General features: G+C 41.3%; 1 protein-coding gene across 3 annotated transcripts in view; it reads right to left on the bottom strand.

Annotated features, from left to right (window-relative positions):
- The window catches only part of LOC102225031 (SRSF protein kinase 2-like), a 68,064-nt gene that overhangs the window by 44,374 nt on the left and 9,792 nt on the right, over window positions 1-13,898 (bottom strand). Inside the window, exon 1 of one of the 3 annotated variants that reach the window (XM_023349689.1) lies at window positions 6,489-7,205. The exons of the other annotated variants lie outside the window; for them this stretch is intronic. Within the exon in view, the coding sequence (XP_023205457.1) occupies window positions 6,489-6,526 (38 nt within the window). The 5' untranslated portion in view covers window positions 6,527-7,205. Of the gene's footprint in view, window positions 1-6,488; window positions 7,206-13,898 lie in introns of those variants that run through there. 3 annotated transcript variants of the gene reach the window in all.

Genomic DNA, 13,898 nt, shown 5'->3' with positions numbered 1-13,898 from the left:
ATAATCTAAAATGACATGCATGTCAAAAGAAGCCGCTTACGCCGAGCACTTCAAAAATCCATTCACAAACACACACATCCTCACACACACACACACACACACACATTGTCCTCCGTCCGTCTTCGAGTGCCGGGTTACACAACAAGGATCGTCTTCCTGATGCGATCGCTTGAAAGGCATTTGTCTCTGCGCCACATCTTGCCCTTTTCGGGCCCAACTTGCCCATCCATTTGGTTTAACACACACACAGACATTCTCACACACATCATTGTATTGTGGACAAACATGCCTCAGCACAAACGAAGCTCTGCTGAACTGGGCACGGATGTGTTTGTGTCTGCTTGTGCGCACGCCGGCCAGGTTTCAGATGGTGTTACACAGACAGCGCTTAGAACCATTTCATTTTCAGAGCAGAAAGCCACAGAAAACAGGAACAAAAGACAAAATTATTTTGGATTAAATGTTAAAATATAGCAGATTATTTGTCATAATTATATTCCACCATACCTAGAAGGAGGGGAAAATATACTTTTTTTTCTACATAACATTCCAGCAGCAAGTGTTTTTCTATCACACAATACCTTGCAGAAAATATGCCTACCTCGGCCTGTCACGATAACAACTTTTGCTGAGCGATTAATTGTCTCAAAAATTATTGCGATCAACGATAATATTGTTTGAAGACCTTTTCACACTGATTTAATGGAAATGGCGTAATATTGCATGCGATTTCCTGCCAAAGATAGATACACTTTATTTTCAAAAGAATATTTAACACTGGAGCTGATAAACAAAATAAACCAAACAACAAAAAACTAAAATAAAATGGATTCTCAGTCTCCATTAACAATAAATGTACTTGATAAAAACTAAACATAAAGCCAAAGTGGAAATAAATACTGCATTCAACCAAAAGAGTGCAGATTATGAAGTCTGTATATTATGTTGCCCTTCAGTAATAATTAGATTTTAAATAGCAAAGATGGGCACATCGACTACCTGATGCAATAGTTCATGTTACATGATTTTGAACGTTGGCCGTTCTAAGATTGGGGAGCGCCAAAGTTGGGCCTTTTTTCATTCAGTGTCATCAACAGGAAGAGAAAAAGGCCGGAAGAAACGATAAGGCCAATAATTAAAATGACGTCAATAATTTTAATTTATTGTGCGATTAATTGATTTATTGTTTATCGGGACAGGCCTATGCCTACCGATTAAAAGTGCCCACATTTGTCACAATGCAACCCAAAACCTCAATGTTTTTTTTTAAAGTTTATTTTGTGAGACCGTTACGACTGGGGTCATTAAATGGAGGAGACGAAGGGGGACGTCCGATTGGTGGCTTCCCGGACGTGACGAGTATAAAAGCTGCTGACGTGGACTTCCTGAAAGATCCCTCCTCTGCTCATCTCAACCGGCCACACTGTTTGCTCTGTTTGTTAAACATCTTGGTTTGGAGTTTGTAGGAGTGAGCTGCCATTTATGTTACCTTAGTTCTTTCCTGTTTTTTTAGTTAGGGAGGTAAGTTTTTGTCATTTGGTTTATTTATTTTCAGTTAGGTAAGTTGATTGTTATTCAGACAGCTTCTTTTGTTTGTTGTTTTGGCACTAGCTCATTCTGAAGTTATATGCTCCATTTTGTCATATCTAAATCAAAGACATACATATATATATATATATATATATATATATATATATATATATATATATATATATATATATATATATATATATATATTAATAAATATCACTGTTAAAATGTTTAACTTTGTGTGTGTTGGCTGCTTGGGATGGGACGAGGAGTGACCTTTCATGTTATGATCTGACCACCCCTAGACGTGGTCAGATCATAACAGAGACAAACACAAGTAGCTCAAAAAATTACAAAGAGGAAAGAGAATATGTATGGGGGCTGCAACTAACGATTATTTTTTCTTTAATCGATTATTTGATTGATTATTCCGAAGATTAATCAAATTTTTAAAAATTGGCACATTCTGGAGATTTTTCATTTTACCACTTGAACCTTTTTTATGCAAAAGTGAAAAGCTCAACCCTTTCTGCTCGACGTTCCAGCAGTACAGTGTAGGGCTAATCTGTTGATTATTTTTCAGATTAACCAAATTTGGATAGCAAAATGTGCTTGATAGGAGTTGGTTTTTTGTGCATAATTTCAACTGGGTGAAGTTCAAACTATGTAACTTGACTAGTTCTGAGTAGAACATATTTACAAATTAAGTTCCCCCCCCCCATCTTAAAAACAAATCATATATATTTTGCACAGTTTTGACTTCGTTATTGCTCTGAATATGTTGTTCTTTCAGCAAAAGGCTTTTTTTCAGTGTGTATTCTCCCATTAATTATGAATTAATTGCTAAATTAATTGACAATCATTTCAATAATCCATCATCAGATTGATCAGATTTATCAAGACTAATCTGATCAATCATTTCTGCACTGACCTCTGTACACAATTTGTTGATCTGGATTTTATTTAAGGGTAGCAGAGTACATGTTGCACGATACAAATGCACACCACACTTCGTAGATTTTCCCAAGTAATTTTGAAGTGAAAAAAACTAAATATAAACTGATTTTTTAAGGCCTCTTGTCTTACTGGATTTTATTTAGAGTTACCCAAAGCAATTGTTTCCACTGTAGTTTATCTATTAATTAGCAAAATACAAATTCCTGCACTGAGGATTCTGGTCTGTCACATAAAATCCTTGCAAAACGGATTCAAGTTTGTGTGCATAACATGACAAAATGTGAGCAAGTACAATAAGAACACATACTTTTTCAAATCACGGAAGCAGAAGAAGAAAGATGGTTTTCTTATAAAGTGTCACATTTAAATTGCCTAAATGATTACAGTTCATTTCCGTTTTAGTTTACCGGAAGGCGATTTGAAACTTCATAAATTATTTCTTTGTAAAACGTCTTTTGCCAAACGTAAATATTCTGGGAGTTTTCTCGTCAAACCAAAACTTTATAACCGAGGTGAAAATAATTACACATTTAAACGCAAATTCTGAGACGTACGTAAACACAAATTTCTCTAAGAGACTGTCTGAATGCGAACTAACTACAGGGGTCATTTGAGGTGCAGGTGGAGTTAAAAAAAAAAGGGGGCAGTGGTGCATACAAGTGTCTCCTTTAGTTGTTAACTGCCACGCGACGGTATTCTTAATTACAGATCGCGCTAAGCCAGACAATAGGTGAAGGATTAAGCAAGCTGAGTGATGAAATCCATAAATATGACCACAAAGAAACTGACACACAGCCGACATGCAAGTGCCGAGGATTAGAGATCCTATTTTCTTTGTCCTAATCTACACACGGTCTTTTTACGGGACGCATGTGCCCTCTGCTTCATAGTGCCACTCTCCTCTGCACCCAACTGTCTGTGTAATCATATTTGGTATTGTTAGTGCCCATTTACTTTTGGCGTATCTGTGCACCCACTGCAGCATGTGCTGAAGCGTGCCAATTTGGGGGTCTTTGGCACAGGGCCGTGTGGATGGCAGCAGCATTTTCAGGTCGTAAAAACGCGCCGCAGCATCAGCGTCAGCGGCTACCCGAGTCATCCGGTCTGCCGGGTCCTCGCCCTCCGGTACCCGTCCAATCAAGCTCCTTCTGCACGCCAATTTAGGAACGTGGAGGTTTGCCTGATTAAATCTGAATGAACATGGGTTTCTGTTGAATTAAGTCAGGAGACTCTGCACACATCACATATTTCAGGCTCGATTTTTTAGGTCCACTGACCCAAGAAGATGAGCAAACAGAAAGCTTACGCAGCAACGTTGATGGGGTGTCTTTTTTTTTTTTAATAATGATTTGCTTGTAAAAATGAAAGAAAACCTTTCTTTTTCAGGGTTTCTGCAGGTTTCACAAACTCAAACTTAAGGCTCTTAAGACCTGCATCAGGACAGAACGTCGTCCGGCCAACTGGCGGTAAATTTACGCTTACTCAGGAGAGACGCAAAAAAGCTAGCTAGTTGGCTAGTACCGCCTCTACAACATAAACTGAAGGTCATTGATTAACTAAAGTCAAAGTACAATTTTTAAAATGAATTCAAGACATTTTAAGGCCTTAATTTTAGATACATGAATTTGAGACTTCTTAAGGATGTGTGGACAACCTGACTTTGATCACTTGAGGCTGCATGAGTGGATCCAAATTATTCAAGAGGACAATGATCTTTATTTAGCAATCAGACTCGGATGAGTAACTTCTTCTCTACCGTGTCCAGTCTATGGCTCGACATACTGAGGCTAACATTCGCTGAGTCAGCAAAGGTTTCTCTGGCAACGTCATTAATCAATTGATTGGCATCAGTCGTCATCTTTAAAGCACATGTGACGCGTCAAAAACGCTGAAAACATACCACTGTCCACCTGCCCCATGTTTCACTGTAAACTTTCCATCAGCTGGCTAAAACAAGGCGACTATACTTTTCTCTCGCAAGAAAAACTAATCGACCTCTTTGGAAACATTCTCAAAAGCACAGACTTCATGGTGTGGACCCAACGCTACAATTGTTCAAGCTACTAGCCTGATACAAACCAGTCCTTTGCTCTACACTTCACTTTGTATCGGGTCTGGATCCTCGGCCCGGATGAAATTCTACTGGAGAAATCCAACACAATGGGAGAAATCCCACATAGAGCAGTGAAGAGAGATTAGAATAGAGTGGCATTGCGTAGGAAGGCAATGGCCAGGCTAGCAAACTACAAGCCGCAGTTCATGATAAGTAGTGGATTGCAAGATGGCTACCTGAGCAGGTCGCTTGACTAACCAACTACCTACAAGTAACAATAATAATCGATACCTTAACAGATATGGAGCGTTTTCAAAAGCAGGTTATTAAATCTGATAAACTCTGATCACTACCAACAGTCAGACAAATTGACAAAATCTGTTAAAAGGACAGCATTATGTTTTCTAGGCACGTTGTCATTTTATAGAATAAAGTAGCTTTGTTACCTACTGTTGCTATAAAAATGCTACGTATGTCAAATAGGACTTAAAAGGAATTTTAAGCTTTATTTGCTGCTTTTTTCTTTCTGATTTGAACATTTATATATTGTGACCATGAAACTATAATCATTAATATTTGCAAACAAGAGAAGCTGACAGTATGCATGGGATTGTGACCTCTGCAGTTTGCACTGTTTTTGCAATCGTTTCCATGAGAGCATCAATAAATGTCATTAGCATAATTGCCCAAGTCATATTTTAACGTTTTCAGTTAGAAAACAAGAAAAGACAGGGATAACATATGGAAACAAATAAAAACACATGGAAAAATATTGATTTTAGACTATAACCAGTGTTCTGACGTGCTGAGGACATAGACAATTAGGCAGGGTGATGTAGCAGTGTAAGGAGATCAATATTATGCAGTTATCTCAACTTGGCCAAAAAATTACTTAGGCAATTGCGCTATGAGGCCAACAATATGTAATTCTCATATAGAAATGATTGTAAGCAGCATGCGTGCACTACTTGGTCAAACTTGAGTATTGAGGTATCCAGCTGGATAAAGACTCTGATTCTATGCAGCGCAAGAACTCATAGAAAGCGCTCTAAAACCACTACCATAGACACCGCCATGAATACCAAGAAATGAAATTTTAAGGCCATATTGCCCGTCCCTTAAAGTTAAAACTTTGCTTTCGATTAAAATCAAAGTAAAAACAAATGGTATAATTCACATTATTCGAACTAGTGTTACTGTTTTAGCAGCAGTGGAAATAACTGCTGATTTGAAGCAGTTTGAAGCTGTGAGTAAATACTGGTAAAATGGTGATATTTTACTTATTTATTTAACTCAAGGTCTTCTTTCACACCGTTAGAATCTCATTCTGGCTTATGCACGGTCATGATGCTGGATGATGAGACAGACAGGAGAGCATGCTACATCAAGGTTGGCTCTTTTATCATAGGAACATACCTCATCTGATTGGCCGAAGCATTTTAAAGCTGATATATGATGATCAGAAACAGCATGCATTCTGGTGCGTCATGTAGTGAGCTGTTGTCTTGCATTGGTGCTGCTGGCTGAGCTGATGTTGACGTGTGTTGACACTCTGTGCTGTGTAAGCTCTGTGCACCACCATCATAGACACTATATATATATATATATATATATATATATATATATATATATATATATATACACATATATATTTGTCTGTGCATTGTTTGTTAGGGTCAGAGCCTCGGAGATGTGTAAATGGGATTTTACTGTTAAATGATGTCGAACGGCTGTATTATTATGTGTCAGTGTTGTTTCTCGAACAATGGAAGAAACCAGCACAGACAGAAAGAGAAAGGAAGAGTGAAAACATGCTGGCGGTGGGAGATTTGAGAACACCAAAAATAATAATGATAATTTTAATTAGAAAAAACCTATTAGGCATGCACGGGGGGGGGGGGGGGGGGGGGGTTGAGTGATAAGATAAGCATCAGCAGAGAGGTGTTACCTTTCAGGGGACGAGGATTTCTCCGAGTTCACGGACATGAGCGGTGCCTGTTAGCCGCTGTCCGGCCGAGCGACCGCAGGAGACGGCGAAATGAAGAACACAAAGCCGCGCTCCCTTCCCTGTCCTTTCTCTTTCCTTTTCCTGCTGTTCTCCTCTCTGCCTCTGCTGTGTGTGTCTGAGTGCAGGAGAGGAGAGGGTTACTGCCTCCCCTCCTTCTCCTCCTCCTCCTCTTCGTCCTTCTCTATATCCTCTTGCTTTAAGAGGAAGAAGGAAGAGATGGAGGACGGAGCCCGGTTTTGTCTGGGTCGGTCTGCGTCCTCTTGTGTGTTTAGAGCTGAAAGCAGCAGCAATGTCAGTCAGTCAGTCAGTCAGGCGCCCCTCCTCATGCTCCAGCCTCCTTCCTCCCTCCCTTTCCTTCCTCCCTTCACCTTGCCTCTCCCCCTCACTTTCTCCTGCTTTCACTGATGCTGCCCGTCCTCTCCGCCGCCTTGGCCTCGTCTCTCTCCCCCGCCGCGGCGCTGGTCGGACCGGATGATGACACAGCTTCCCGGCTCTCGGTCCGCAGCATGTCTCTGTCTTGAGGTCTTCCTGTCAGGCTCGGCTCTGTCAGGCCCAGTGCATGCAGCTCTGCACAACAACAGAGCCCAGAGCGAGGCGGAGCGTCCCACTCTCTGCTCGGGCGGAGGGGTGTCGGCTTGTGACACAGACAGGAAAACTCGTGTTTTTCTCCTTGAGGCTTCAAACTCCTCCCCTGTTTCCATTTTGCTTAGTCTCTCTCTCTCTCTCTTCCAATTGCCTTATTACGACATCCTGTATCTCAGGGCAACGCTGCACAAATCTGCTTCACTGCCCCCCCCCCCCATCATGCTTCTCTTGTTCTGGCATCCTCTCTCCCCACTTCCACCTCTGCCTGCTTTGCATTTGTGCACATGCATGCATGCGCGCGGGTGTGTGTGTGTGTGTGTGTGTGTGTGTGTGTGTGTGTGTCTCCTGTCTGCCGCTGTATTCTCGCCATCTCTTGGGGCAGATGGGGCAGCTTCTACATGACTGAACAGCTCGCAGAGAGGCAGCCAGAGGGTGTGCGGCGAAGAGGGGGGAATGGGAGGGGGGTCCTCCGTCTATCAGTCTGACCTCGATATTGTTGTGCAGAGGTATGCGTACGGTTGCGTGTGAATGTGCAACTGAAATATGCAAAACGGGGGGCTGGACGGGATGATGCAGAATTCAGGAGCGCCACACCAAACGGGATATGTTTTGGTTACAGCGAGTCTTTTAAAGAGCTTTTCAACGCCACCTTGAATAAAATGTAACAAACTATTAATATACGGGGTGGTTTGGGTAACTTGCTGTATTACAATGAAGCATAGTAAAAATTGTGAGCCCGGCTTTGTGCCCTTTACAAAGGTTAAAAATTTTTTTTTTTTAAAGCTAGCTAGCCAGCTAGCTAGCTAGGGAGCAAGGGTACATTAGCAGCTAGCTGCCGGCAGCCTCAATCACAGAACACAATGAAGGTGTTGGCATGTATGGAGGACCAAAACTGACATAAGAAATAAAAGCAAAAATATGTATTTAGTTTTTCCTTGTCCTTACACATGAGTTTCCGTCAAGAAATGTATATATTTTCTTTTTCTTTTCTCCTAAACATGCGTTTTTGTCAAGAAAAGTACATATTTTGTTTTGTCTTTTCCTCATACAAGCCTCCTCTCCTATTTCTGTTTGTCCATGTGCATCTTTATGTTAATGAGGAGAGCTGCCTTCTATGCCCACCTCCTATTGGCCAATAGAGCTTTGGAACCAACGTCACTTCGTAAGGCGTTGTGACGCGTTTACGTCTCACGCAGTTGCTAGGTGCCATCTTTACAGGCCACAGACCAAAACAAACTTTATCCCAGTGTTTTTACTGTGTTACCGACCGCAGTGAGGTTAGTTTCGAGTTGGATGTTGGCTATTCCAATATCCGCAGAGCGAGCGGCATTTAGCTCAAGGTTGATCCGATTTACGAACGCTAATTTTGCCCAGCCGTTCTCAAGCTCTCTCCTCTAGCGCTGGGAGGTTCACTTGGAGACTGTCAACTAATTTCCAAACCAAACACTCCTGTCAAACAAATGTTAATAAATGCCTTGCCTTGTGACCAACTGATACAAAAAAGTGGTAGGGCTATTTATGATTGCCGTGTCATGCAGCCACGGCCATACAAATACCTAAAGAAGATGTGATACATCGTTCTTGTTGTCACTTTTATTGTTATCACAATATTACTACAAATTACTGCAATACAACTTTAGGTCCATATCACCCAGCCCTAAAGTGAGGGCAGTAAAAAAAGGTCCTGGTAGAAGGAGAAGGCCTACTTTTGGACAGAAGTTCAAAGGTTTCATTATTACAACCATAACAATATGAACAGCGTTGCATTTTTTAGCTTTGACCATCAAAACAAAATCCAGTTACTATGCGCTCAAAAATCTTGAAAAATCCATACTTTTCTCAAATTCCCATAGTTGTCAGGTCTTTTCTGACAAATATGTCAGAAAAGACATAGTTGTACTTTAAAATGGACTAAAATGGATGGATGGATTCACAGACAATATCTGAAAATATAAATGTTTCCACACTTTTCCAGAGCACACAGAGGTCCTCCCCCCTCATAAACTTATTTTTTTTCCCCCCTGAATAGCATCTGAAAGTCACCATTGCAGAAGTCAGCGAGATCTGGGCGACACGCGAAAGAAGGAAAACAGCAATGCAATGATCCCCTTTCACTTCCACTTCCATACAGTCCCTCTTTCCCACATAAAAGGACTACATTAGGCACACATGTCTCTGAGCCAAACTATTGTCCTCATTCTCTGTGGATGTGGGCCAATGGGAGAGGGAGGGCCGGGCGGGATGCGGGGGGTTACAGTCTTGGTCCCTGCGCAGCCATCCAGGCAGCAGGAAAAATATTGAGTCCATTTGAGATGATGCATTCAGCTTTTTAGTCATCAATTTCATGTATGGCTTTGTTTCTTGGTTGGTGAACTGTAAACATTTTCCTGTAAAAGGGGTTTTTAGATTCTTCTTAAGTGAATTTTACTGGTACTGCATTAAATATGAATCCAAAGAAATAATAATTTAAAAAAAAAAACAACAACCATAAAGGTCATTTTGTAAATTCATAAGTTTTGGACAACAAATTGAATAAAGGAGAGTCCTCCAACATAGATTTCCTATTTAAAGGATGAGCCCGAAAATTCTTACAGCTTTCTCTCCTAAATCCGCACTAATCTTAATGAATTCAGTCTTGAAGTCGTCACTCCACTGAGGAACAATCAAAGTCAAACTTCAGCTTCTAAAATATATTTTCATGAAAATAAATAAATAAATAATAAGATCATGCTGAATATCGATTAACAAAGTTCCAATGTCGATTCTTGCTTTCCGTCTCCAAAAGGAGATGGAGTAAAAGAAGGATGAGGAAGAGGGGGAGGGAGGAAGAGAGATGATGACTCTCATGAGCAGATATATTTTGGGAGGTGGCATTGAGGCTGCCGGGAGCTATCTTTAAGCGGCCTAGTTCTCCTTACCGCCCGGTGGATGCTGGGGAGGGAGAGAGAAAGAGAGAGAGAGCGACAGAGGCAAAATAGGGGTCTGTGCAGGCGAAAACCCTCCAAAACACCAGAGAATGTGCTCTGGACATCAGGTCCACTCAAAACACACAAATGCAGGAGGAGAGCGTGTCCACCCTGCCCAGTTTATGTTCTCTGCAGATGAACGAGATGGGGTGGCTTTGCCCTTTGTGTCAGCGACCTTGCTGTCGAAGGAAGCGCTCAGAAGAAACAGCGCCCCCAAGTGGAAACACAAGCAAAGTGACTTTTGGTGGAAACCGTGTCAGTGTTTGGAGCACACGGAACAGATCTGCGCAATACATTGCAAATTTGTTGTCATCGATATAGTTTAATATCATACATTTTTTTAATGCCATACTATCGCAGGATGCACCGACATTGCATATTATGTTTTTCTAATATCCTGCAAATATCGTCTACAAGGACATAAGCTGCGTTGTACAGTTGGTAATATTTCAAATTTGGGCACAGAGATGAAATTCTAACCGTATGATGACTTTAACTAAAAATGAAAAAGCTTTTATGCCGTCATGTGTGCTTAAATTTGAAACAAAAAATGTTTACCTCCATAATCTTTTGTCATAGCCTTCAAGTTTAAAGTGATGGTGACGCCTCTACATCCCAGTGTGTGTGGGTGACAGAGCTCATTCACCAAGTGGTGTACGTTTAATGGATGAATGAGTGACCTGTGACCTCCCTCTCTCTCTCCCTGCTCCATGGCCTCCAGCTGTGCCGCCCGGCTGACACATTTAAACGGATCGCATGACGGATCAGGCAGCACCTTCCGCCAACCTCGCCGCACAGACCTACAACTTTCAACGTCCTCAGTCATTTAAAATCCAAACAGGAATGTTAACTGTTCAGTTTTTCCATATCCAATCTACGAATGTAAAGGAAGGCAGACAAGCAGATGGGACACGTGGATGGACTGGCGACTCACTGAGAGCTGGAAAAATTGCTCAGTAAGAAGTATGAAATTAGATAAATTGACAAAGCATCTTAAAGGATTTTGTGATTTTCTGAGGTTGACAAAAGTCAAACAGAAACTTGTTAGCTGAATTAGTTGATCGCCTGATGGCACCAGAAACTGAACAGAACTGTTGCTAAATGCATCTGCAACTATAAAGAAACATGTTTTCTAAGGACTTGTTCAACTGAATTCAATGTGCATTTAATTATGTTATTATTATCATTTCTTATAATAATAATAATAATAATGCCTTCAACTAACTAATGCTAATAGCCAGAGTACCCAGAGAGAACCCACGCATGCACAGGGAGAACATGCAAACTCCGTGCAGAAAGACCCCGGGCCGGGAATCGAACCCAGGACCTTCTTGCTGCAAGGCAACAGTGCTACCAACTGCGCCACTGTGCAGCACTGTGATAGAATCAGTCATTTTAAAAAAAACAATTACTGATTTTAATTAGCAAATAAGGTGACGACTAAAAATATATTTTATTTTCTGTCGAAATTACCAGGAGAGAAAGAATCCCTTCATCAAAGTTTAAAAGATGGGACATGTCTGCCCCCTAAAGGACGGACTGAGGAATTGCACGCTTGAGAGTGAACCTGCACACAACGCACTTCTCACTCGATACGACGACTCAGTGATGGACTACAGGGCAGCTGGGGGACGTAAACAGCAGCACTTTGGGGAGTGTGCGTGTGTGTGAGGTGGGTGTTGGGGGTTAGATCAGGATAAACACAAGATGTTTTCCACTTACTTTGTTTGCAAGCATGGATGAAGGGCAGGCAGAGACCAGGGGGAGGTTGGGTGAGGAGCTCAACAATAAGGACCCTGTGTTTCAGAGCTGCGAAAACAACCCTGCAGCCGTAAAAGGGGGCAGGCCGGAGGTCACCACCTTGCATTATGTCAGCGCAGTGAATGCCATCATTTATCTAGCAGAACTGCTGATTTACTGTCGCAGACAAGACCCAACGACGGCGTTTAGCACATAAATATGCTTTGATCTAATACTAGCGTAGCACCTCGTTCTACACTTCGCTTTGTCTGGGTCTGGATGAAAGTTTTAAATTTTACCCAGTCGCTAATGTTTGGCCATGATGACATGTAAGCGGTTCTAATTTTTTTGTGCTGTAAACAACCATCTTCCCCTGCAGAGAGAGAGAAGTGCCGAGCCAAACAAGATGACCGATAATGCTCAATATTTGAAACCAAACGGCTTCTTTCACTTCCTCCGCTGCCATCCGCTGCTAAAACTACAGACAGACTACAATTCTAAAACAGAAGAATCAATGTCATCGTTCACAACTTGTCCTTCTGTTCGCCGATTGGCTGAAATTCTACCGGAGAAATAAACTTCAATGGGAGAAAGTCCAGACTGAGCAGTGTGGAGAGATTAAAATCGAGTGGGATTGCATACTAATAACATATTAATTAGGTCTGTGTATGCGAGGCGCCACGCGACAACCCGTTGTTTTCTTAGGGTGCAAAGGATGGATGGAGCACACTGGAGTTTGCTCTTGTAAGGAGACAAAAAAAAAAAAATCAAAACGCTAAATGGGTATAGATAGTTTTGAGAGGCTCTGAAGTTTTATCTGAAACACATCTAAAGATGAGGCATGCGTAAATGTAGAAACCAGGGGGTTTGACATGAGTAAATGAGGACGCCAGGCTGTTCAGAGGAGTCATTGGATGTTTACAATGGCAGCAGCAGCTTTGATGGAAAGAAGCGGATGCAGAGTACACACACTCGATGAATTACCGAGCTGAAGAGATGCTGAGACACACAAAAAATTGTAGTTAGACTGCAAACACGGACACCGACTGCCACCGACTCGTGCGACTGTGTATTGATTCTGCTTTGCTGTTCGAGAGTCTGCGTCCGTCATATCATCTGTAATTACTGGTGAGCCAAAAGGGGAAAAATGTTCGACTGTGCTGCTCTGCCGAACCACAACGCTGACATGAGAGGCATCTTGATTTCTCATCATCAGACCTTTTCTGCAGATTATTTTCCACTTGAGCTCATTACTATTATTATGTCTTATGAAACGTGGCGGATAAATTTAAATCAGCAGCAACGGACGACAGCTGACAGACGAAGTTCAAACAGTCAAGTGAAGATCCAGATTATTTTCGATCCTTTATTTGTAACCACAAACCTTCTGTCTTAAGTCGGAACCTTTTCACGATGCAGCTGCTCAGGCCACATCGAAGCTGCCCTGAGGTCGGCGAGACCAAACGCAAATGATCAGGAAGATTGGTGAGCTCTATAAACAATAAATAGCAGCATTTTTATCACTTTAACAGCCCCAAAAACCTCAGGAAGGCATGGTTTTGAGTGGCCACAATGTGCTGCAACAATTATATAAAAAATATATAAATACAAAATATTATAGAAATAAAGAAATTATCACAGTGAGAAAGAAATCTCCACTAATCTGCTTAGTTTACAGAAAATCTTTTTACACCTCAATGAAACTATTATCTTGAAAAGTGATCCATTTCATAACAATCAGATACTGTACTAAAGCAAATAGACACTAAAAATCAATGTTTTTATTTTATTATTTGCTTTACCACAACATACTATAGAGTAGTGTAGACAGATTTGTTTTTATCCTTCAGTAGAGTCGTGACCTTTTCATTATAGTCATGGTTCAAATAAGCTGTTTAGGACAACCAGTCCACATATACAGCCAGAGCTGCAATGGTAGGCTTTAGATCAAATCATATATGTATGTTAGAATGGCCTAGTTAAAGTCCAGACCTCAGTCTAAATAGAAAACTGTGGCAAGACTTGAAAATGTACATTCATAAACATTGGCCATCCAATC

This window comes from Xiphophorus maculatus, chromosome 2 (assembly GCF_002775205.1).
Source record: "Xiphophorus maculatus strain JP 163 A chromosome 2, X_maculatus-5.0-male, whole genome shotgun sequence".
NCBI lineage: Eukaryota > Metazoa > Chordata > Actinopteri > Cyprinodontiformes > Poeciliidae > Xiphophorus > Xiphophorus maculatus.
The sequence above is the reverse complement of the archived record's forward strand: the minus strand, read 5'-3'. Positions and strand labels throughout refer to the sequence as shown.